At 42.6% G+C, this 22,677-nt stretch overlaps 8 protein-coding genes across 11 annotated transcripts; 3 read left to right on the forward strand and 5 right to left on the reverse strand.

The window, feature by feature from the left end:
• Nucleotides 1-97: 97 nt before the first annotated feature.
• On the reverse strand, nt 98-1,136 carry LOC129597156 (uncharacterized). The gene has a single exon (XM_055494603.1). It carries the CDS (start codon nt 961-963, stop codon nt 412-414), a length of 552 nt encoding a protein of 183 aa, XP_055350578.1. The 5' UTR covers nt 964-1,136; the 3' UTR covers nt 98-411.
• A 215-nt stretch (nt 1,137-1,351) lies between these two features.
• LOC129597056 (transmembrane protein 177-like) lies at nt 1,352-3,752 on the forward strand. Of its 2 annotated transcripts, none has more exons than XM_055494484.1 (4): nt 1,352-1,565; nt 1,906-2,259; nt 2,420-2,528; nt 2,723-3,752. In XM_055494484.1, exons 2-4 carry the CDS (start codon nt 2,035-2,037, stop codon nt 3,556-3,558), a joined length of 1,170 nt encoding a protein of 389 aa, XP_055350459.1. In that variant the 5' UTR covers nt 1,352-1,565; nt 1,906-2,034; the 3' UTR covers nt 3,559-3,752. The 2 variants fall into 2 exon arrangements, with proteins under 2 accessions (XP_055350459.1, XP_055350458.1); XM_055494483.1 differs by having other exon boundaries at nt 1,352-1,555.
• A 217-nt stretch (nt 3,753-3,969) lies between these two features.
• On the reverse strand, nt 3,970-6,370 carry LOC129597057 (proliferating cell nuclear antigen-like). The gene is made up of 7 exons (XM_055494486.1): nt 6,163-6,370; nt 5,587-5,900; nt 5,256-5,421; nt 5,126-5,197; nt 4,935-5,007; nt 4,613-4,783; nt 3,970-4,499 (listed from the first exon to the last, which is right to left on the reverse strand). The coding sequence occupies exons 2-7, from the start codon at nt 5,823-5,825 to the stop codon at nt 4,423-4,425; spliced, it is 798 nt and encodes a 265-aa protein (XP_055350461.1). The 5' UTR covers nt 5,826-5,900; nt 6,163-6,370; the 3' UTR covers nt 3,970-4,422.
• A 163-nt stretch (nt 6,371-6,533) lies between these two features.
• On the forward strand, nt 6,534-7,708 carry LOC129597058 (40S ribosomal protein S11-like). The gene is made up of 4 exons (XM_055494487.1): nt 6,534-6,720; nt 6,913-7,047; nt 7,226-7,431; nt 7,533-7,708. The coding sequence occupies exons 1-4, from the start codon at nt 6,691-6,693 to the stop codon at nt 7,654-7,656; spliced, it is 495 nt and encodes a 164-aa protein (XP_055350462.1). The 5' UTR covers nt 6,534-6,690; the 3' UTR covers nt 7,657-7,708.
• Nucleotides 7,709-8,194: 486 nt separating this feature from the next.
• Nucleotides 8,195-11,192, reverse strand: LOC129597070 (serine/threonine-protein kinase VRK1-like). The gene is made up of 9 exons (XM_055494504.1): nt 10,884-11,192; nt 10,721-10,780; nt 10,376-10,507; nt 10,205-10,263; nt 10,069-10,138; nt 9,645-9,841; nt 9,308-9,539; nt 9,033-9,150; nt 8,195-8,943 (listed from the first exon to the last, which is right to left on the reverse strand). The coding sequence occupies exons 1-9, from the start codon at nt 10,930-10,932 to the stop codon at nt 8,610-8,612; spliced, it is 1,251 nt and encodes a 416-aa protein (XP_055350479.1). The 5' UTR covers nt 10,933-11,192; the 3' UTR covers nt 8,195-8,609.
• A 625-nt stretch (nt 11,193-11,817) lies between these two features.
• LOC129597084 (uncharacterized) lies at nt 11,818-15,134 on the reverse strand. Of its 3 annotated transcripts, none has more exons than XM_055494521.1 (3): nt 15,116-15,134; nt 13,721-13,784; nt 11,818-13,257 (listed from the first exon to the last, which is right to left on the reverse strand). In XM_055494521.1, the coding sequence occupies exon 3, from the start codon at nt 13,239-13,241 to the stop codon at nt 12,177-12,179; it is 1,065 nt and encodes a 354-aa protein (XP_055350496.1). In that variant the 5' UTR covers nt 13,242-13,257; nt 13,721-13,784; nt 15,116-15,134; the 3' UTR covers nt 11,818-12,176. The 3 variants fall into 3 exon arrangements, with proteins under 3 accessions (XP_055350496.1, XP_055350495.1, XP_055350494.1); XM_055494520.1 differs by lacking the exon at nt 15,116-15,134 and adding an exon at nt 14,064-14,458; XM_055494519.1 differs by lacking the exon at nt 15,116-15,134 and having other exon boundaries at nt 13,721-14,457.
• A 521-nt stretch (nt 15,135-15,655) lies between these two features.
• LOC129597031 (vacuolar protein-sorting-associated protein 36-like) lies at nt 15,656-22,492 on the forward strand. The gene is made up of 10 exons (XM_055494448.1): nt 15,656-15,985; nt 20,501-20,569; nt 20,638-20,708; nt 20,782-20,890; nt 20,961-21,035; nt 21,093-21,425; nt 21,613-21,678; nt 21,760-21,909; nt 21,969-22,042; nt 22,116-22,492. Exons 1-10 carry the CDS (start codon nt 15,878-15,880, stop codon nt 22,204-22,206), a joined length of 1,146 nt encoding a protein of 381 aa, XP_055350423.1. The 5' UTR covers nt 15,656-15,877; the 3' UTR covers nt 22,207-22,492.
• On the reverse strand, nt 16,440-20,180 carry LOC129597029 (RNA cytidine acetyltransferase-like). The gene is made up of 5 exons (XM_055494446.1): nt 19,450-20,180; nt 18,576-19,260; nt 18,315-18,511; nt 18,014-18,255; nt 16,440-17,924 (listed from the first exon to the last, which is right to left on the reverse strand). The coding sequence occupies exons 1-5, from the start codon at nt 20,021-20,023 to the stop codon at nt 16,602-16,604; spliced, it is 3,021 nt and encodes a 1,006-aa protein (XP_055350421.1). The 5' UTR covers nt 20,024-20,180; the 3' UTR covers nt 16,440-16,601.
• Nucleotides 22,493-22,677: the final 185 nt, after the last annotated feature.

Below are 22,677 nucleotides of genomic sequence, written 5' to 3' on the forward strand. Positions count from 1 at the left end.
TTGGCTTGTTTTAAACATGTTAAGTGCTTGCACATCGGTATTTCGGATTTCCTGCTGGTCACCCTCAGATTGGGGTTGACCGCCGGTATGCGCTGTATTTTTAACCAAACGTCATTTTTATCATCTGCTTCCAGTTGCTAACATCGTTCAGTACGTCCAGTCAAACAGGAGTTACAGGATAATGAGTTTTAGATCGGCAGCAAAATTGCGCAGCATTTCATTTTTTATAATCATTTAAGCAGCTATCGTAAGCAAAGGACAATCCGAGTGCAGCATGCATGCAGATAAATATGTACTGTATGTGCTGGTGGCAACATACAGATAGAGTAATGTCTCACAATCAGTTGTATACTCACTCCTTCGTGTTCAAATTGGAGTAATTTCCGTCCACATGCGTAATTGTTGTCCACTTTATAATTCATAAAACCTCAAACACGATTCAGCATCATCACTGCGGCACACCCGCCAATTTTGCCTGGCGTTTCCGGGCTCGCAGTCGGCCATATTGAGCGTCGCATCCAAGTTGGCGGTTAAGCACTTGTTGCTGGGAACATGCATGATCTTAATAGCACGTCGACCTGCCGACACCGAGTCGGCGTTGCTGCTGGTGGCGCTCTGTGCCAGGAAGTAGTTGAGATTCTTATCGCACAAACTATCCGAACGACGCAGTTCATTCAGCGTGTCAACAAAAAAGCACTTGCTATCCGATGCTATCAGGGAGAACTGTGTGCGCTCCTCATCCAGGATGGCATCCACGGTAAACTGCTGTGAATCATCGGGATTCTCGCGGCAGCGTGACAACACCACACGGTCATCATCCATACCCGGAGCAGCGCGATCCAGCGTGAAACATTTCTCCGAGCCTGGTTGCTCGATGGTGAACAGACCCGATAGGGTTTCCGGTTGCTGAGCGTAGTATATCGGTACTATTCCACAGATGACAAGACAAACCAAATACTGCATTTTTGCAACTGACCGTACAAAAAGGGTTTCAATTACGCTTTGGGCTGGCTTATAAGAACAGATTTTCGACAAAGTCACCTTTTAATTTCTGTGTTTTATAATCTGACCTCGCTTAATTACACACATTCGCCTGGTAGTTTTGTGGTGCTTGGAAAACAAATACTGCTGATCGATGTTTGTATGCGTGATATGGTACAAAGATTGTATCGTGGACTTTCGTCCGAAATTCGTTAGCGCGCTAATTAACACTTATGACACGTACCGGAAATGGGGGTTGGCTTCGCCGTTTAACAGAATCGTTAGAAAATCGCCCGCGTACTATAGAATACGCACTAATAATTTTATACGTTTAACTTTTGGAAAACTATCTACACTCATGTTTTACACACAGCCTTTAGTGAATAGGGACCAGCCGGCGTATAGAGAGAGATTTCGAGGTTTCCTATACATATACGTCGGCTGGTCACTAAAATGTCTCTGAATTCGTTGATAACTTCTAAAATATTTATGGCAAGACATGTAGTCGAATAACCTGTGTAGAAATCAGCCGCTCGCAAAGGCATTAATTTTTTATTGCAAAGGATATTATTAAGTACGTTACTGTATGTATACAAACTTGCACGTTAAACTTGTAATAATAATACGTAGTTGATATAATTTACCGCGAAGAACAGAAGCACAAAACTGACCATTTCCAGTGGAATGGTGACGGTTTCCACAGGGCACAGGCCCCTGATAATTCAATTCCACTTTCAGCGATGGAAAACTGGTCGGATAGCGAACAAGTTACAAGTGACTGGAAAGTGGATATTTCGTCATTTTATCGATTTTAAATAATCAAATGCATTTTTGGCATAGTTTTTGGAAAACTAAGTCCAGGTTTCGAGCTTAATGTTGGTACTAGGTTGTTGACTAAACAAGGTTATATTCCGCATTTTGCAGGCGTACTCGTACAGAAACTCTCAGCTGATGTAAAACCTGTGAAAACGTACTGTAGTCCCTGCACCCAGACTCAGTGCGTCGCATATCTTCCTAAAGCGGTCGTAGACTCGTAACTGACAATCCCGGATTATGTCGCGATTTTTCGAGTCTACTAGGCCGCTGTTTGAATGGATGAACACCTCCAGCGGCCGTCAGACCGTGCTCACCGCTACCGGGGGTGTTGGGGCTGTTGCATCATTACTGTATTGGATACCTCATGCACCGGCCATTAATTCAACCAAAAATATTTCTCAGATGTACCTGGGCGGTCTACCGTTACAGCCTCCGCGCCATATGACCGACCTAATCGCGGAGGTAAGCATTTAATCGCAGACGCGTCGGTGGAAAACCTTTGGCTTGGTTGGCCGTCCAGTCTACTGGCTCCCAGTTCGCAGTTCACATTTTACTGTATTTTTATAGTTGCCTGCTCGCTGTTTCGTTTGCGACTGCTGATTGCAACCCGTTTTCTTCGTAGACTTTGGGGGACTGTGGCATTACGGAGATCGATAGCCGACGCATACGATGGTTTACCGCGTTTGGCTTTGATCCCATTCACTTTGGACAAGTCAGTTTTAAGAAAGGCTGTACGAAGAACTTTTTTAATTCTGTCCATGATTATGTAAAAATACCGTATTTCGGACTATTTCCTGCAAAAACATGTGGAAACTACTTTTTACATGTTTTTGTTAGCATGCTGTACTGCTGAAATACGGTTTTTTACATACGCAGTAATGAGTAATAGTTAGAAGCTTTCCTAATTAACGTCGTTGTTTTGCAGCTATTGTCGGCGTGCCAAAAACGTTTTACTATAAAGATATAGATGAAATAGACAAGACCGATATCAAAATCAACCGCAACAAGAGTGTGCCGTGGCGAACGGAAGCCGGAACAGCGCTGATGGAGGCCTTAGTTTTGTCGGATGAAGCCAAAAAATTCGCGGTTGCCGTCCAGGTTCACCACGTGTGTTGGAACGAAGTGTTAACCAAGCTGCTCATCGTCGGTATACCGATTCCAGCAGCGGCTACGCTGGCTGCCTTCATAATGGAGAGGTTCAATCTCCTGAACGCTCCACCGATCTACCGACGATCCGTGGTTGCAGTTGCCGGCTTTCTGTTCTTCGGTATTGCAATGGCTGTGTGGGATGCGTACACGCGCTATCTAGAGTCCTCGGCGGACCGGGAAGTCTGTCTGATGGGTGAAGATTACGCGCGCGGTGGAGTGGAATATTACGGCAAGTGTCTCCTGCGCAACCGAGCACTGCGGGAGCTCTTACAGAAATCGGGCGAGCGAACCTACACAGTGGAAGGCAATATTAAGCGCTGGTTTCATCGACCGGAAGTACCTCTCACGAAGCGGAAAGCAAACTGTGAAGAGTCCTTGAAGGAAGTCAAGCTGAAAGAGCCGGCTGCTGCTGTACCGGAAACGACGGAGGAACCCACTCCGGCGGGGAGTGTCAGACAGAGTTTCCTTTTCAGCCGACCCGCAGCCCCGAACGAGGTGTTTAGCGGTGTCCATGCTACGCAGACTGGTCGGATCAAGCCGCCGCCTCCTCAAGGTGGAAAGGTTCCAGTGAGCAGTGACGCTGTGCCATCTGTTTCGGAACCTGCTAAATAATTTCTGAATTTTTGTTCTTAATTGTTTGTACGTATTGTAATGGATTTATTGTTGTCTGCTGCATACTGGAATTGCCTTTAGTGGAATAAAAGCATTTCCTAAAAACCGCCATTGCATTCTATCACCACGCTGAAAATATCATACGGCAAGTAACTTGAAGTAAGCAGCTTTGCAAACGTTTTTGGGATGATGCTAAAAATAAATACGAGTACAGTACGTAGATCAATTAAACACTGAATGATAGTGCAGTAATTCTCTCGGTGATCCAAAATTTCCCAGGACAGGAGTCGAGCACGTTTTCACCAGAGTAGCAAGTGGGAAGTGGGAAGAGACCGAAGAGTACTTCTGTAGGTGTAATAGTTCGTACGGTTCACTCGTACAGAATAGTTATCTTCTCTTAGTTCTCTACTATTTACAGTCTTCACATTTTATTAATTGTTATTGTTGACAACGGAGCGCCCACAGCTCTGGATAAAGTGAAAATCCGAAAGATATTTCAAGATATACTATGAACCAATAGCAGGATGTATTAAATTTGTATTCCCTGCCTTTGAAAATAAAATTATAAATTTAAAAATACGTACTCTCACAGACTAGACTTACACCACCAGATCCAATAATTGTAAAAGCGTGGAATAAGAAAATGCAAAGCTTGTACTGAAGAAAGTGGAGTTCATAAAAAATTTCCAATCTTTTGGACGTGCGGTAAAGCAGTTAAGGAAATGTCGAACAGTAACTTTGCTTCTATAGAACTCATAACGGAAGCTACAGAGATAAATTAGGCGGGTATCAGACTTGGGAGAGGAGACGCATCCATCCACATGGAATATGTATTGTAGTTCCCTTCAACGAAGATAATCTGTCTCATTCTTCCGTATCTTCCAGTTTAGGCGCCAAATAATACCGAATGTAACCAATTGAAGGAAGAGGATACTCAATACCTGCGAAAGTTTAAATTTAATTTGAATTTTTTTAACATTAGTTATAGACTTAATAGGCTACAGCTCAGACATTACGTGTTTCTTAATAATTTGCAAGGAATTAAAATGCTTACATAATGGATGATTGTTGGACATACACAATCGGACTGTATCGGAAAGAGGCGTAGCACGTGTGAAAAAATTCAGATATTTAATGGCAAAAATTAGGGAAACCGGATTCTCCATTTCGATAGTTATTTCCTGTTCGGCTTTCGACAATTTACGTGCTGCAAGCCTGATATTGCCTAAAACAGAGATTAGAGTAAAACCGATATTGTGCCAACAGCATCGTAACACGCGGTCGCATTAATTTATAAATAATATAATTTTTCTTAACAAGCAAAAAAAAATGTCAATATTGCAGTTATTCTCCGACATCCTCTATCGATGTCTGACCTTTTCCAATATCACCCGTGGTTTCAAATTTGACTTCCGATTTCGCACATGCAATATTAACGCTGTCTCCAAACTATAATCACACAATTTTTGCGAATAATCATTTAGCTCAGGGAAGATAGCAGTGCAAAACTGGTGTTAAACAGCCAACCAATCACTGTACTGAGTAATTTACGGCACTTTCGGAATACCTGAGTGAGATCTTGGCAGATACGCTTCAACTCGAGCGACGGCAATTTTATTATGCAGTCGTACTCCGTTTCCTATCAAATGAAATTTGAAAGTAACGGCTTTCATAACACGTAATGGAAAAAGGCTCACCGGAATTCCCAGATGCTCCGTATCTATGTTCATGAGTTTTAATTCGAATTCCGCTGCGCGTTCCGCCTCCAGGTTATGAAAGGCAAAAGAAACAACATTACTGTTGCTGTCATGGCTGATGGTGATGCTGTCCTCGTTTCCGGCACACTTTAGCACCTTTGCCATGCTGAAAAAATTCTTCCAGATAAAACTCAATCGACGCGCAATATGAATGGCCTTTAACCGCACTGCAGTAAACTGGAGCCATCAACCATACAACCATTGATGAAGCACTTCAGGCTCACTTCCAGCATTGATGCTGCTTTTATTTTTTCGACAACAGATTCCCTACCTGTTCAGACTGATTCCCATACTAATATTTCTCGAACACTTGTAGCTGTCGAAGCCTTCGCTTCTCATGAGCACATTTACTAAGGCAACGTGTGAACTGTCCATCGACTGCAAACTCATTCCCGTATTCGTGCAATCCCATGATGTATCCCCAATCAAATCCTTAATGGCATCAATAACTTTCTTGAACACCGAAGCACTGTCCAACTTCGCTTCGAAAACGGTGTTATCGGCAGGCATCGTGGACGGGAATTCAGGTGAATCAGGTCACTGTGTCTGAGTTCCTTTTTCTCAGCTTACCAGCACCGTGGGAATCTGAAATTATAGTGCAAGGGCTGGTAATCTGACTGTTGGCGTCGCTGTCAGTACTTACATAGTTGACGAAAACTCAAGGTCAGTTGCAGAAAGGTACGGAGAAACCAGCGGAAATCAATTCTAATTATTATTATTCTATCATCTGTGTACGACCCGCTTTCAACTGCGATAGCTTAAAATGATTAATGCCAGCTAAGAAGGAAGCAATTCTACTTAGACTACCTGTACTCGTAGTATTGATTATGTTCAAATTCATCCTTACCAAAACCCGTGTTGTGGAGTTCCGGAAGACATAACAATTACGATAACACATGTAACACAGGTGCTGCTAAAGCCTAGTACCTACATACCGATAACTTAGAGCAGCGAATTCCTCTACAGTTAAATTTTTTCTTGATTTCGTATGCCTTTTAAAAGAATCGCACACTTCTCTTACCTCTTACCGAACCAAAACAAACTTGCACGAACACGCTTGTTTGCTAGAGTAGGGGGTTGACAGCTAGTCGCTACCGCTAGAGATGGAAGTCATCAGTGACGCAGTACAAGGGCGGAACTTAAGCCGTGAGTAATGCATAGGTCCTGTCCCGCATAGGTGGCGCTAGCAGACAACCGCAGATATTATTCCCCACTACGATATTTTTCTGAATGTGTAAAATTGGTTTCTCGCCACAATCCTCGGTGATTTTCAGATTCTGATAACAGCCAACAGGATCGCATGAGTTCTTGGCTATCTTTAAAATAAATTTGGTGAACCTTTGCAGTTGAACTCCGCTTTGAATATTCGTTGGCCATGTCGTCCGAGGTTGGAACCGCTGAACAGGTCCGTTGAACGCGAAGAACTTAGCTTGAGAACTGTAAAGAATTATGATGATAACCACGACGGTCTTCTTATTTACGCTCTGCTGACATATATTTTCCCTCGTCTGATTTCTTTTTTCCTGGAATTTATGGACATTTGCGTGTAACTTGTATGCCACTAATTTGACGCAAGCCGCAAACGTTTACTTTGCAGACGGAGAGAGCCTTCCAGAAGCAGCCTACCATCTTCTTAAACAAGAAGACTCGCGTAACCGGCGGCGTTGTGAAGGCAAAGAAAACCCTCCGTTACAGCAAAAATGTCGGCCTAGGCTTCAAGACCCCGCGAGAGGTAACTTAAAATCGTTGCACTGGGAGATTTAGGATACCGAATTTCGATGCGTGGGACGTCGAACCCTGACGAACCCGGGGAGGTTCTTCGCGTTGTTGCATGTTTCGTAAACCGCTTGATGCAAGAAATTTACGTATTTAGTCAAACAGTTCAGCTTGAATATTGAGTAATGTTGCAGGCCATCGAGGGGCACTACATCGACAAGAAATGCCCGTTCACTGGCGGTGTCCACATCCGCGGACGTGTTTTCACTGGTGTGGTGCAGAAGTTGAAAATGCAGAGGACAATCGTTATACGACGGGATTACCTGCATTATTACCGCAAATATAATCGATTTGAGAAACGCCATAAGAACATGAGCGTGCACATGTCCCCCGCCTTTCGGTAAGCTGTGAAAACTGAGTAAATAGTTGCGCTTTGCAGTACTAATAACTAATAGCTAATGATGCGGTTGATGTCTTATGTTTTCATATTTCTCCTTGTAGGGACGTGAACATCGGAGATGTCGTTACCGTTGGGGAATGCCGACCTCTCAGTAAAACCGTTACATTCAATGTATTGAAAGTTACAAAGAGTTCTGGCTCTAAGAAGAGCTTTAAAAAGTTCTAGATTGTCTGTGCTTTTCTATTAAAAAATCAGTGTCCGTGTACCGGATAATGAACTAGGTTCCGCTGGATTGATCGGCAGCGTGATTTGTAAACGGACCCTACACTTTCTCGCATCCTGTAACTTAAAATTTATCGCGACCATAATCACCGACACTACTAAACCTTGAACTGGAAATTCTTTATTTCCCAGAGACTTAAAAACACTTCTTTTGAAAACTCAAAATACTTGATTCCTGGCATTTGGTCATTTTTTCCGACGGTATTTAGTATTTACTCTTTTTAAAATGTTCCAAGTTGCAACTTATGTTATCATTTACGGCAATTCTTTCGGCGGAATTTACTGCATTTGGTATAACTTATGTTGTCAGTTGCGTGCTGCAGCTCTTACAATCGCTGAAGTTAATATTAATGAGATAAATTAGTTATTCTAACAATTTGCAGACAGTCGATATGTGAAATTTGGACAGCGTAAACGTTGTCAAAATTTTGATTATTAGAAGTCATAAACTGAAGTTACTAAACCCTAAACCAACACTCAGTAAACTTCCAAAATTTTTATTGCATGTTATGGAAAGTACAGTGTATAGAACAAGACCGAATCCGGCGATTCGTCCAAGGAAAACGCGTGTAGCACTGCAGAACTCCCAAAAAGCAAAAATATAAACATAATAAGATTTACGAATATTAATACCGTTTAAACTCAGAATCAAGGACACACAGTAGAACCGCCGTAAGAGGTTGCTAATTTGTTTTAAGTTACGCGGTAAAAACTCAAAGATACCATGTTTCTATAAACACAGATATTTATAAAGAGAAATATGCAGCCGCTTCGCTAAGTTTGTTACAGCAGATTCGTAGATGATGGCTGTCAAGAATTTTTGGAGAACAAGGCGCAGAGGACACAAGGAGCAAAAGCCAGCAGTGTTCATTGCCGTATTTCAATCAGCAAATTATCTAGGCTTTCGGCTTCCGTCCACGCTTTGCCGGTGGCGCTTCTGAAGTTCCAATGGACAATGCCACAGCAGCAGATCGAGTGGCACGCTTTTTAGGTACAGGCACACTGTCAGCAGAATCCACACTTTCTTGAGCAGCGGAAGCGGTCGCAAAAAGATCGCTTTTGCGGGCTTTAACATCTTTGGAAGCCTTCTGAAAAATTTCGCGAAGCTTGGCGTAATTCGGTTCGTCATGATACTGTAGATCCCGAATGGCCTTGAAGTAATCCGTAATCTCCTTAGGAGCACCATCCGGGAAGGCAACGCGGAAGAATTCACTCTGATTCTGGAAATACCTAAAATTCCAATATTTCCATATTAGTTCAGCCTTTCACTACTCGTAGACCGTTAAAAACTGTTAAAACACTGTAGATTCTACACATACGTGATTTTCTGAGATCGGACAAAATTAGGATCCGTACTGTCAGACCACGGTAATGATCCGGTGAGCCATTTTATCAGATTAAATCCAAGTATTTGCAAATCACCTCGCCGAGATGGAGCTAGAAAGTGTCAAACAAACGTAACCACGAGCAACACCGGCACTTTAAGTAAAGATAAAATCTGCTCGTGCTGGAGTCAAACAACCACTTGATCATTTGCGTAAATAATGGCTAAATTATCTCTACAAAATGACGAATGATATTCATATTCCCTTACCAGCCCCCTTGTGCGCATCGGTACTAGTCAACTCGAGAGTCCCGTCATGAGCAGCCTTCGGTTCCTCCTTGTAAGGAATGTGCTTATTGTCGTCCATAAACCGCTTAACTAACCCGAAATCTATCAGATACACTTGCGAAGCATCCGTTTTGCTTAATCCGGTCATTAAATTGGTGGCCTTCAAATCCGCGTGCGCGTAACCCTGCTTATGGATGTATTCCAAAATATCCAACTGCAAAATTTTAAATGGAATTCTCACCTCGTAATTTTCAACAGCACGTCCAACAAGTTATTCCACTTGAAGAACCCATCGCTTGTAAATATTCAAAATTAGTACCAGTTGCAAGGCCAACAGTATCACACATTGCCGAGAGAAAATTCCATCACATTCGTCCAGGATTTGCTGAACGTTTCGGTCCAAACGAGGCAAAATGAGCCAGCGCAAATTTTTATCATTGACTTCCATAACACCACTAGAAATGTATTCCATGATGCCAAGAGATTTGATGCTGCGTTCGCGCAGGAAGGCAGCAACTGAAATAAACACGATAAGGTTATTATAAGCGATTGCACCAATTTCCTGTCATCCTTTCCCTAAAACTATTGCACATGCATACGATAACGCTTTTAAACTTTCAATACTGTCTAGCCCTACTTTACAGAATTCAGATACAGGAATTCTGTTCCTTTCGTGTTGCATGAATTAAAACAAGGCTACTATGACCGCTTATGCAGTACAAAATTTTCAAAGAGAAACCTACTTGCATCCGATTTTGCAGCAGCTTTGAAGAATTTCACTTCCTGATACAAAGGGCCATTATCCGAAGGCTCCTAAAAGAAACAAAACTTGGGCAAATAAACACTTCAGTCATGTATGAACTTCAAGCGTGCAAGTACCAATTTCATGACATGTTTCGCAGTTCCTTCGGTGACAGGTTTGCTGGCTTTATCGGAAACTGTTAAAAAATCGAAACCGCAGATTATGACACTATTAACGCATTTAACCAAAAGCTGATAGTAGAGAACGAAGTCTTTCTGGCTGGACGTGGACGGACGGATCCCACTCACCGAGATACACATCCGCAAAACCACCCTGCCCAATAACGGGCCCCACTCGCCAGGTTTTCTTTCCCGTTTTATCCTCGATGATGTACCCATCTTCCAGCCGTTCGGGTCGTTTGTACCCACGAGCCGTATTAACTAAAACAACACACCATAATATTATAACTTCTTCTTGACGCTACCATGCATACCGTTACTAATTTTAATTAAAGCTAATTTTCTGTTGTTGTAACACTGCGATAAAGAGGTGTCTATACACAAAACACCTGAATCCAATCAAAGAAAAATTCCACTTTTCCATATTTTGCGTTCCTTATAATTTCTGTAAAACGACAACAGTCATTCACTTGCCTGGGCGCTTGGCAGCGGGACGAGCCGCTCCATTTCCTGCTGAAGTGGATGCATGAGCACCTACAGAGTACAACGCCTCTACTTAATTTCTGCCATACGATCTGCGCCGTTCGGATTTATTGACAATGTGCTAATTTCACATCCAATGGGATGATAAACTTACCACCTGAAATTCGTGTAGGAGATTTCGCTGGTGCTTTCTTTGGCGCCATAGATAAACGGAAAACTCAAAAGCTCTAAAATCTAGTTATAGTTGTACGTATGGAACGTTGAATCAAAATTCTTTTAGTTTGACTGTTTGAGACTCGAAACCCGATATCTTAAACCGAATTCCAAATTAAAAGTCACATTAAAAACTAAAAAACCCGTAATGAAAACATCTGCCTAATAAGTAACAAGTAAGCAGATCTGGAAATTTGATAAAATCTTAAAAGTCATAAAATAAGAATGATGCATTAGGATACTCATCGCGATTTCAAGAACCACGGCTCGTGGGCATTCAAGTGTTCTCCACATTCAGAGCAGCCGTTACTACTTAACAGGAGCCATATGGCACTCAGGGCGGTAGCTGGTAACTTTGTCTTAGCGACCACGGGAAGGCAGTTTGTTTACATGTCCTTTTGTCATGTGTCTTCACTAACCAGGTGAGTCCACTCGTACAGATTTGTGTGATCTTCTTGTTGTACCTGTGAGGTTGCACTAATATCTGTACAAGAGCTGAAGAGAAAAAATGGGGAAAAAAGAATAATTTTATAAAAAACTTTTGATAGGCTTAGATTTGGTGCGACAATTAAATTAGCCCTGTAAAGTGCAAACCGAACCTCTTAAAACTTTTACGGTGATTCTGGCATGGTCACCAAACGTCATTATAATCCGAAATCCGAATTGTTTCTTCTAACTGTTTCTTTTTCACCAGTTATTAGTGATTTTAATTAACTAATTTTATGATTTGTATAGCAGCAGCCGACAACGATGGGTTTTAAAGGTATAAATAATTAATGATACTTTCTAGAGTAGGAGTGCTACTACCGTAATAGTAATGACAAACCTAGGGTAGTGTATGAATAAGCAAATGCTCTTTTAAGTTTTAACGGCATGTTATTTACACGAAAAGGAGATAACAAGATAGTGAATTAATATACTGGTAGCGCGAACTAAATTAAAAGTAAGTTACAGACACTAAAGATATACTCAAAGTTGAAAATATGTAAAGAGGATTATATCAATGTCACATGCGTAACAGCGTAAGTAAGACAACATGCAAAGCAATGCCGCAGTGCGAGCGTTACACGGAGTGCAGTGAAGCGCAGCAGCAGCCCGGCCCGGCCCGGGAAGCAAACAGAAGTTCGCATTTTACAGTACCAGTTAAAATCATGACAGCTTTTGTTATTATGTAAATGTATGTACAGCTATAATTGTAAATATCGATGAATCCGGTAAGGAAAATTAGATGCGATCAGTACGACCGCGATGGTCCTCCAGGAAGCGCAATAACAACCGGCGTATTCAACAAATGATCAAACGCACTTTTCTGTATAGTTTTCCGGTGTGACAATAAGGCAAACGCTTCCTTCCACAGATCCAAATCCTCCTGCTCTTCCGTGGCAAAACAGTAGACATCGCCCCGGCCCCATTCATGGCCGCCCACCGCGAACAACAGCGACTCCCGCGTCCGTCGCGGGACGATGCAGGTCAGTTCCTCTGACGCCGGATCACCTTCTTTCACCGTCGACGGCGATGGCGGAACGACCAGGGAAATCACCGACGGTGAACTGCAGACACACAGGCCTTTGGTGGCTGTTTCGAAGAAGGCCGCCAGTGTTCCTTGTGAGGTCACATTGACCAGGCGTGGACTGGATGGCTCACTGGTGCTGGTCCTCTCCGTACCATCCAGCTGCGACCGCTCCGGATCTAACTGCTGCGAGCATAATTTTTGCATGACATCCGGACCAAATGCGCATACCCGCCATGGAATGAAGAGGACTTCCTCCAGCTCGGCACCGGCACGTTTATTGTATAAGGACACTTTGTTCGGTTTGTACCAGGCAAAGCGGCCGTCATCCCAGATGACCGCATAGTAGCGCTTCCAGTTATTCCGCCCGCACCGTGGATCCAGGCGCAGCATGCGCCCGTAGCGTTCTTCCCGGCTCTTCCAGCTGGATTCTTCCTGGAGCTTTTTTTCTGGATTTTGGTTATAGTGCCAGATGTAGCCCATGTGAATGACGCCATCGTAAACGTTACTGCTACTGTCTTTTTTCTTGAGTGATGGCTTTTTCGTTGCCGGTTGATGGTCACCGGGTGGCGGTGGTGGTTTTGGAGGGGGAACAACGACATCGGCGCTAACAATGGAATTGTCTCTTGCGGATTCTGTGGGTGAAAGGGATATCTCGTAAAATCCCGAACTCCCAGACCCGGCATGGGACGGCGATCGCACAGGTGACTGCAGTGGAACGCATTCATCCATTCTTCGCCCCATCAAGAATGCTACACGTGATGTGGCGCACGTTGGTTTGCCGATCATGGTTATGAATATTAGTCTGTAAATCAACATCACGACGTTCACCGAGACGTCTTCATCAGTCCCTTAGCGTTCTTTAAGAAGTTGTTAAATTAATTGTACTACGCCGCGGTTTGACAATTGTCAAATGACCTGCTGCACAATGTTAATTCGGCATCAGTTTTAGAAGTATCCACAAATTTAATTAGAATTAATTAGAATTTTCCGGCATTACAACTACTTCTACTGATGTCGATGCACATGGTCAGAGCCGCGGAGATGGTTTCGCTGATTACTGTGTTGTGGGTATTTACTGGGGAATGTTATCTTACTGCATGCTAATGACAAAGTCTCTGTTTGTATGGGAAAGAAAATAAAATAGATGTATTGTATTAACTAAAAATCAATATACTATACAATTAAAAAAATGTTAGCATCGCTTATTATCCATTGCTTCAGTTTGGCAGATAAAAATTCATAACAATAATATTAAATTTTCATACCTTTAAAAAGCTAGAATAGCTGTCTCAGGTAAGGTCACCGTCATGCAGTACTTCTCACTGCTTCCTGGAATATAGTAACAGTCGTGAACAATTTATCCAGTTTGGGAAGAAATACTGATCGACGTCTCAAAAGTGATCCGCATTGGAAAAATATACAATCATCGGGAGAAGATTAGAATAAGCTGTTTTGACAATCAGATAATCATGATCAGCAGCTAGTGCTGACGAAAAACGTAGCTCGTGCAGCTTGCGTATACCTAAGTAAGTACTATGGCCAAAGTCTGTCGATATCTTGAAGAACTACGGATTACGGGAAAGGTAAACTGGGAAATTCTAGAATCACCATTTCCTAGCAGGGATTTGAATGATGCAAGCGCAGGATTGCTCAGCTCCATCCGAATCCACAGCGCTAGCGCTATAGAGCATGCTTTCTCATCCATATCTCGGTCAGTACCTGATCCGCGCGTAGTACCGTACAATATGTGCACTCTCGATGAATAAGTACCCGTAGCTGCAGTACATTGATTTCTATCGTAGCCTACTGAGTACGTATAAGACTTCTGGTACCGTTAACGTCGGGACTCGCATGCATGCCAGTGCCACGCAAGTGTGGTTCCTGGATAAACGTCGATAAACCGATTTTGAGAGGAAATTGTGCAGTAGGAAATCAATATTCGCTCCACAGTAAAGAACATCCAAAGTTTACGATATTTGGTTGCCGTCCAGTACGGCCTCGTTTGCTGTATGCACATATAACGATAATAATATTAGATATACATCATATACTGTAAACTGTACATAGGTCGCAAACAGCTACAGGCTTTATTCATACACTGTAACAAAATGCCCATTCTCAGAATATGTTTCTTTACTTTATCTGGTAATGCTGAATACAGTATAGTATTCCGTGTGTATGTACTATTGCAAATCAATAACATGCATAAAAGAATCGTGCGTGGAGAAGACATACGTGTACATCAAGCTTTCTGCAGTTTACGCTACTGCTTGTAACGGTAGTGTACTGCACGCTCCCAATTGTGCAAAAATTTTCCCTACTCCTATTCATAATTACGTATGTCATAATGTTGCAGGAAGAGTATCGCACCAGTACAGTAAGTGATTCTTTGATGGCACTCGTGTCGGCAATTATCCTTTGAGTGTTCGATCTACCGGCGACGGTGCGTCATGCACATCGCAATTGCCATACGAGTACATGATGCGCAAAAGCGATGGGCTTTATATCTATATAGTATGGATTATGATTACACATCTGTATAACTGTATCAAGCAGGCAAGGAGGATGGAGTTCTTATTAATAATACGGTATTATACGAATCCTTCACAGCTTACCGGTTCAAAAACTTTTGTGCGTCTGCGAAGGAAATTATTACGTACCGGTGCAGGAGTCAGGAGTCACCGTCGTCGATCGGGTTTTTTCTTGACTCCGGGCCGAGTAATATAGATATAGAATATTGTTTAATTTATCGAATATGAACACCAAATTTTACTGGATGCAGCAACGCTGTAGATCTACTACACATTAAAAAGTAATTATTAACAATTGTAAATGAGAACTCACCTAAAAAGTAAGTAGCAATAAATTATTTTTATGACAAAGTTGGGTCGATATTAATGAGAGATATAAAGATATTAGTATTCCTTCTGATTTGAACGTCATGAACACTAAAATACCACAAAAAAGATCAAACTCACCATCAGGAACATACTATCTAATTGACAGTTATTGCAAATGTATCAATGTATGTACGCGCGCATCACTCCATAGCGCAGAATATAGTATAACTACCCAAATAGTGGCAGTTACGTGGGAAAATTTAACCAACCTACCTTGGCAGGTGGTGACTTTATACTCATTGCTGATTGCTCAGTATTTACTTACAATAATTAAAACTGTCTATTATTAATGCTCGAAGTATTATAAGTAATTAATAATAACTTTGTTTTTTGTAGTTGGTAATGTTTAAATTAATGGAAGAATATGACTTCTGATTGGCATTTCACATATTAAACCCTAAGTACATTGTCAAAGTCATAGAGGTACATAACATGTCTGACATCTTTATTAAATTTTGTATTGCATTTTGGGCTTGAGTTTCAAATCTTCCTTAAAAACTAATTGTCAACCTGGTCTGCAAAATGAATCGATTTGCATGGGTCGATCCTCAAAACGCCAACAAGTTGGTCAATTCTTCAGACGTGGTGGCAAAGCAGGCAACCGTTCGCCTCTATGATGGCGAGGAGAAGGTACGTGGCATTTGACAGCGACTTGCAGCTTATGGGAGTTTGCTACGAAGGTATCCATTTGGCGTCTAGTTTACCTGTTCCTCGTGCAAGCTCGCGAGATTTAGGCCTGCATAGAGAACACGAGTACTTCTACCGTAAGAATAGGGCTGCTAATTTCTGAGTCTGCTTCCGTATTTCGGAATTTTCGTTCCGGTATTCTTGTTGGTTGAAAATGACGTGAGGTATTGTAGATTTCTCTGGTTATGAAATTGGTAGCACAATAATGACAATATTGACAATAGGGTTTCTGTCGCAACTGTGAATTATTTTCGCACCCTTAACATTTGAGCGTGACAGTCCGATTGTGACTGTGATCTCTAGATTCACTTTGAAAAACATAATTACGAGTGCGTTCTTTTAAATCTTCTACGATAAAATAATGGAAAAATCTTTCAGAAAAACCTTTTGATTTAAAAAATAACATTTTTACGTCTCGCACGGCAGTGACGGCACCATGAGTTATATAAAATAAACACATTTATTTTGATAATTTATTTTTTGCAGCGTGATACTAATAAATGTTGATATTGGCAAATATAATTTCGCGTGCTGGCACATTTGTTAAACAAAAACGTTTTCAAGCTTTTTTCTTGTTGGATTTTTTCTTTTTCTTCTCCAAATTCTGCTTCCTTTTTTTGATGAACTTTCCGTTCATATCGACACCAGGAGTCTGTTCGGTGGCTTTCCTTTTCCCAGCGTTCTGCAGTGCATTATCCAAATCCATGTCCGCTGCGGCGATTTTAAACTGGTCCAGATCCAGCGCTCGTACGGCCTCTTTCTTCCCGACCACTTTCTTAGAATATTCTTTTTCCGCTTCTTCCAGTTCTTCGTCCAATGTTGGACCGCTAGGTCGCATAGATGTTATGTCAACGGCTGCTGGACGAATCATTTCAGCATCGATCTTTTCTTCGGCCAGCTTGCGGAAGAATGCCACCACTTTCCGAATCACTTCCGACTGCAAAATGGACAAAATAGACGGAATGGTGGCATTCAGTGCCGATGCGAGATCATCTACGCTCTTGCACTGCAGTCCCAAACCCAACAGAAATCTGGCCTGGGCATCCGACAGATGGACAGTTCCCAGCTGTCCGCTGAAATACATTCGACTGATCACGGGTAATAAGTCCACTACAACGTGGTAATCGAACATCTTCGCTGCGTAGCTGTTCAGCCGCCGAATGTCATATTTCGTCAAAAACAAATCCGTTTCTGCCCATTTTATCGGTTTCAGTAGCTCTTCTTTTGTAAAGTTCTTATAGTCCTGTAAGACGTCCAACGCTAACTGCGGCGCAAATGTTCGGAACTGATAAGGGAGTAGGTTAATGAATCGCTTTCGAAAATCCAGGAAGAATTCTTTTAACCACCCCGCATCACCATCAACGATCTTCATCATCGTACAACTGTGTTCTCCCGTTAATTCACTCGACGTCTGGCGTACGTACAACGGAACAAATCCACTGCGCTTCCAGAATCTCAACAATTCTCCCGTAAGCCCAAATGATGTCCCTAACCAGTCAATCTTTTCCGCCCGCCTTTCTGTGAGCTTGAACAGCAGAGGTGGTGGATTCTTGCGCGGTTTAATTTTTTCCTGCAGCATATCAATTTCATCCTCTTTCACTGTGCTTATAGTGCCCGTATCCTCTTCAGGAATCTCATCGGTTGCCGGTATCAGACCCTTGTAGTACATTTCCAAAAGATGAAGGGCACGCGACCCATAACCCATCTTCTGGTAGTTCGGATGCACTGCAATTCGCACAATCCGGACACCGGATAACGACGGGAAACTGTTATCTTGAAACTGTTGTCCGATTGTCCAGGGAATCATATCACCGGAAGCTCGACTGGCGTTCGAGAATTCTTTTTTTACCGTCGACTTTGAGATAGCACCTTCCAGCGCAACCTGTCGGAATGAAATTTTCGCGGATCACATAAGCCAAATGCAACCACTATTTCGGGAATATCTTATGGTGCTGCTAAAAGCACTTTTACCTGAACTACGCAGTAAATTTCCGGTAATTCGGATTTAGTATTATCCACTGGACCCAAAAGGCAAAAAATATGGTGAGCTGGAGCATCGGACAACATCTGCAAATCGTTCGGAGAATTTTTATAATGCGAGGCCACGAGTAATGACATCACTCTGTGGAGGAATTCTTCCGACGCTTTGTGATAACTGAACAGCGTATCTCGATTAATATAATACAGATCGCAAGTGTCTGGCGGCGGTGATCCTGAAAGAAATCCATTTACAAGCCTTCTAATGCTGAAATACATTTGACAACTGTAATACCTCCGGAAAGGCTGTTGTACATCGTTTCGCTTGAAACATTCAGGCAAAGAAGATCGTTGAGCCATGCTTCCACGGCATCACCCGCGCGATACCGAATAGATTCTGTCAATTCCAGTTCACGAAGACGTCTGGCATTCGCAGAAGCTGAGTTGGTCGACTGCTTCCTTAACTGATTAATCAGTTTCAACGACAGTGCCCTAAAAATGCAAAAGGAGCATGCTATACTTGTATATGCAACGTACGACTGACATGTTAATGTACCTGCCAGTTCCTTCGTATCCATTTATCGTGGAAGCCATGAAGACAAGATAGGGCCCGATGAGTTCTTTCACAAGCGGCAGCGGAATAGCTGCAGCTTCGTCAATGACAACCAGCTCGGCCTGCCCCAGTTTTTGACCCTCCGTTGGCAAAACGTACTGCACCGTTTGTCGATGGTTGCGGTAGATGTTCAATCGGATGATGGCTTTGTTCTGATCGCGGGCACTGGAACGGACGATGTCGTAATCCGTGTGTTCCTGATAACCCAAAGCTTCAAATCCTTTTAGCACCAGGTCGAATAGCGTTTTGAGATTTTCCGGACTGGGGCTGGTGACGAAAATGTTGGAATATCCATGGGCGACGGCGGCCGCGATGGCCAAGCCCAGCGCTGCTGATTTGCCGCGGCCTCGCGCGGCAGTCAGCGTGACAGTGCTGCGTAGCGTCTTCTCCGTGATTGCATCCGTGAACTGGAGCACCGCTTGGGCTTGATCCACGGTTCTGCAGCAGTTAATCAGCGAACCAATTGGCTGGGTCTCCTGTAAACTGTCTTTCAGCATTTGCAGCTGCTTTTCGTTCGACTCGTCTAAGGCTTTGGATGCGGCTGCAAGATGGTGCATTCCTGCGATCTTGGAAGAAATCGGCAGAATGTTGAATTTATCGTCCATCACCAGAGCCGTTTGACAAGAACCTGTGCGAGAGAGTTTTAATTCGTTTATATAAATCTTGCCATTTACGGTGATTTACTATTTAATATGCGCTAAAAATAAAAAGAGAGCAGAAAAGCAGCCTTATAGAGAAACTACTGATCTCAACGTTGTCAGCAGAAAATTTGAAACTGCAAAAAAAGCGAAAACCACGAAATAATCTGCACACTTACCCAGAGAAAGAATGAAGCGCTCGTTGAATCGCGGCACAACATTTCTGTGGGCTTCAGTTCTGTATCGCGAATGAACATCCATCGTCATGGTGTACAGCTGTTTCAACGAGCTGACTTTATTGAACAGCACCACGACGATCCCACCTCCTTCGGTTGTTTCAATGGTTCTGGCCAGAACATTCGGTGTGATAGCTTCAAAATCCTGCAATACGCACATGCCGAACGTATTGCCCAGAATCTTGTCTGTTTCGGCGTAAAAGCAGAAGCGAATCTTCGTCGACACGATGAACTGCTGATAAGGGTCCTCGGTGGTTTTGTCCATGTTCTTCCCGAGATGTTTCCGCTTCTCTGCATCTTTAATGCCTTTCTGCAGCTTACTAATCTTTTCATTGACCTTGTAACACCACAGCACGGATGGTCGTGCGCGAACCGAGGCTTTGCTCAAAATCTGGTGAAGAATGGGAACTTGGTCGCGAGCCTTGTCGCCGACTATAATGAACAGTGATCGGTGCTGGTTCGCGACTCCATTCTCGATCAGCAGCTTAATCCGTGGATCGATTTTCTTCAGAACCATTTCATCAGATGTTATAACTGCTATTACATAATAACAGCACGCAACTCCGCAACAAACCTTCTTTTAATGCACGGCAAATTTTCAGTGCGTGAAAGAAAACCAATATGAGAAAGGTTCATTTTGTGATTTTGAATTTTTGATGTCAAAATCACAAAGTGGATCGTAAATGAACGGTAGTGAGTAGTGCAAGAACTGCTGCCCGGGGAGGGGGGTTGTACCGTTTCTTCTTTTACAATGTACTGGTCATTTCATTTTCAACTTGTTTGGTCATTTTGGTCTAAATGAGTAAGATACATAATTATAGTTATTCTATATTCAGTAATGAACTGGCAGGAATAGAAACATATAAGATTTGTACGGTGTGCCATCATGACGAGTTTAACATACATGGACTTACGCACTTCCCGGAAGTGTTGTTTTACTACTCGCACAAAGGTTTAGTTAACAAAACTAGAACAGCGGTTTTGCTGTTTTTAGACCCCTTTTGATAGCGGAACGCTCTATCTGTTCAACACGCAGCTGATTTGGATTGACGATCAAGATTCGGTACGAACTTGCAGTGAATATTGAAGGAATAATCAGTATTTCACTTTATGTTTACTTTTAATTGTTAGACCTGCATTATGAGCCTCCATCTTTCTTTGATCGTGTTGACCGAAGAGCACCGTACTGGTTCCGGTCGTAGGTGCAAAATACATTAACTTTTTTCGTGGATCAATTTTTCCTGGTATTATTTTGATTCTATGTTTCGTTTTCAGTCCAAAAGTTGTATTGTATTTAAATGCGCCGTTCGCCAACGTTCAGCCGGTGCAGGTCAGCGATGTGGACTTCGTTAAGCTGTCTTTTCGCAATGGAGGCATGGTGGAGGTGATTGTCTGCAGTATATGGGGAGGTGATTTCCGCGAGTGAGTTGGACTAATCTGAATTTTTCCAGTAGTTTTCTCGGCGGCTTTCGGATCAGATTTCACGAAAGCGATGGGATACAGTTGATTCTCCCGCCCACACGGCAGTCGTAAGTCAACGTTTGATATTATAAACCTATGTACACAACATGGTTGATATTATACAGCCGCGTCGCGAAATTCGCACCGGTATTGCGGGGATTGAACGCAATATCCAAGCGCAACAGACTTCGGCTTCCATGCATATTAGCAAAGCTTTCGAAGACCTGAACAGCCTGATGAAGATGGCCAAAGAGACTGTGGGGTTGTCGAAGAGCATAGTTGCGAAAGTGAAGAATCGTCAGGGTGAAATAACGGACGACGAAACCACGCAGTTGAAATCGTATTTGCTCAGTCTGGGTGTGGATGATCCCGTAACGCGGGATGTGTGCGGAAATGACAACGTGTATCACCAGAAATTGGCTAAGGAAGTTTCGCAGCTTATGACCAAACCGCTCGAGGTATTTGAACATCGTTAATAAGACCGATTTCACCGAGTTGATAGCACAATATAAACTATTTCATGGATTTGCATTCATTTATAACGCGTTACTAACTGCTGACAGTTTATATGCTTCTTTTATTTCCACCTCTGATGTTTGTATTTTCTGGGTAGCTGCTTGACGGTAATCTGTCACTGTGTAATAGGAAAGTGGAGGTTTGATGACCTTGACGGACGTTTATTGTCGTGTGAACAGAGCGCGCGGATTTGAAGTAAGTTGATTTTCTCGCCTGTAATATGGGGATCATTATAAAGGTTAAACTATGAAATTACATGATTTTCATCCTTTGCAGCTGGTTTCACCAGAAGATTTGCTGCGTGCATGCCGACAGATGAAAAATCTGGGACTTCCTACAGAATTACGAGTATTTGATACGGGTGTTATCGCACTGGAACTGCGCACGATCTCCGAGGCTGTACTAGTTGAACGTACGAAAGAAGCTGTAAGTCTTGCGCAAGGTTTGTCGAACGAACTGTGATGAGGGACCTTTTGCTTTTTCAGTTAAATAAGGCGCCGATGACGGCGGAAATGTTTGCTAAAGCTCTTGGAGTATCTGTCGTTCTGGCGAAAGAAATGTATGTACGGTTTAGCATTCTGTATGGATTTGACGGTTCGCTGAAGAAACATGTTTTTTTTCGTCCAAATCAGGTTGTTTCTGACGGAGAAGCGAGGCTTTGCATGCCGTGACGAATCGATGGAAGGTTTACGGTTTTATCCCAACCGGTTCGTTGAACCGTAGTTATTTTCGATTATTCCAGTCCGGATATTTGTATGATGTACGAAACATCTCGAATTTTCCACATGCTTTTTTGAATATTTTTTAACTGTTATCCGCTTATTGTAACGTTGTGGGTTTCGAATATTTTATGCCTTCGGAGTCTTGGACCCGTGTAGAATTCTAAATTTTGATTTTACTATTGTGAATGTACGGTAAACTGATAGTCGTTAGTTTTGGATTTAACATGCACAAGTTTCAGTGAAAATAATTACAAGGCTACAAGCCCACGAAGGCGGAAAATGAAACGCATCGGTCTGTGGTCGACATCTCATTAAGTATCGGTTATTTCAGCAAAGATAACCTCACTGTCAGTCGTCAGTTAACAGAAAGTTATCTGATACTATAGATAAACTGATACTACATCGTACCTGACGAAAATTTGATGGATCACTTACCTAACCGTTAACTTATCGATCAGGAAGCAGTAAGAAA

This window comes from Paramacrobiotus metropolitanus, unplaced genomic scaffold (assembly GCF_019649055.1).
Source record: "Paramacrobiotus metropolitanus isolate TYO unplaced genomic scaffold, Prichtersi_v1.0 Parri_scaffold0000100, whole genome shotgun sequence".
NCBI lineage: Eukaryota > Metazoa > Tardigrada > Eutardigrada > Parachela > Macrobiotidae > Paramacrobiotus > Paramacrobiotus metropolitanus.

Excerpts from the sequence above, each read along its gene's own strand:
- LOC129597031 (XM_055494448.1), top strand. The coding sequence starts at position 15,878 with ATGAATCGATTTGCATGGGTCGATCCTCAAAACGCCAACAAGTTGGTC. Across the intron at positions 21,426-21,612 it reads TTATGACCAAACCGCTCGAG|GAAAGTGGAGGTTTGATGAC; the intron begins GTATTTGAACAT and ends ACTGTGTAATAG. Across the intron at positions 21,679-21,759 it reads ACAGAGCGCGCGGATTTGAA|CTGGTTTCACCAGAAGATTT; the intron begins GTAAGTTGATTT and ends CATCCTTTGCAG.
- LOC129597084 (XM_055494521.1), bottom strand. The coding sequence starts at position 13,241 with ATGATCGGCAAACCAACGTGCGCCACATCACGTGTAGCATTCTTGATG.
- LOC129597058 (XM_055494487.1), top strand. The coding sequence starts at position 6,691 with ATGTCGTCCGAGGTTGGAACCGCTGAACAG. Across the intron at positions 7,048-7,225 it reads GCTTCAAGACCCCGCGAGAG|GCCATCGAGGGGCACTACAT; the intron begins GTAACTTAAAAT and ends GTAATGTTGCAG. Across the intron at positions 7,432-7,532 it reads CACATGTCCCCCGCCTTTCG|GGACGTGAACATCGGAGATG; the intron begins GTAAGCTGTGAA and ends TTCTCCTTGTAG.
- LOC129597070 (XM_055494504.1), bottom strand. The coding sequence starts at position 10,932 with ATGGCGCCAAAGAAAGCACCAGCGAAATCTCCTACACGAATTTCAGGT. Across the intron at positions 10,781-10,883 it reads TCCTACACGAATTTCAGGTG|GTGCTCATGCATCCACTTCA; the intron begins GTAAGTTTATCA and ends TGTACTCTGTAG. Across the intron at positions 9,151-9,307 it reads CGATGCGCACAAGGGGGCTG|CTCCATCTCGGCGAGGTGAT; the intron begins GTAAGGGAATAT and ends GACACTTTCTAG.
- LOC129597056 (XM_055494484.1), top strand. The coding sequence starts at position 2,035 with ATGTCGCGATTTTTCGAGTCTACTAGGCCGCTGTTTGAATGGATGAAC. Across the intron at positions 2,260-2,419 it reads TGACCGACCTAATCGCGGAG|ACTTTGGGGGACTGTGGCAT; the intron begins GTAAGCATTTAA and ends TTTTCTTCGTAG. Across the intron at positions 2,529-2,722 it reads AGTCAGTTTTAAGAAAGGCT|CTATTGTCGGCGTGCCAAAA; the intron begins GTACGAAGAACT and ends GTTGTTTTGCAG.
- LOC129597156 (XM_055494603.1), bottom strand. The coding sequence starts at position 963 with ATGCAGTATTTGGTTTGTCTTGTCATCTGTGGAATAGTACCGATATAC.
- LOC129597057 (XM_055494486.1), bottom strand. The coding sequence starts at position 5,825 with ATGCCTGCCGATAACACCGTTTTCGAAGCGAAGTTGGACAGTGCTTCG. Across the intron at positions 5,198-5,255 it reads CGGAGCATCTGGGAATTCCG|GAAACGGAGTACGACTGCAT; the intron begins GTGAGCCTTTTT and ends TTCATTTGATAG. Across the intron at positions 5,008-5,125 it reads TCTGCCAAGATCTCACTCAG|TTTGGAGACAGCGTTAATAT; the intron begins GTATTCCGAAAG and ends GTGTGATTATAG.
- LOC129597029 (XM_055494446.1), bottom strand. The coding sequence starts at position 20,023 with ATGGTTCTGAAGAAAATCGATCCACGGATTAAGCTGCTGATCGAGAAT. Across the intron at positions 19,261-19,449 it reads GCGCTTCATTCTTTCTCTGG|GTTCTTGTCAAACGGCTCTG; the intron begins GTAAGTGTGCAG and ends TCTCTCGCACAG. Across the intron at positions 17,925-18,013 it reads AAATTTACTGCGTAGTTCAG|GTTGCGCTGGAAGGTGCTAT; the intron begins GTAAAAGTGCTT and ends TCATTCCGACAG.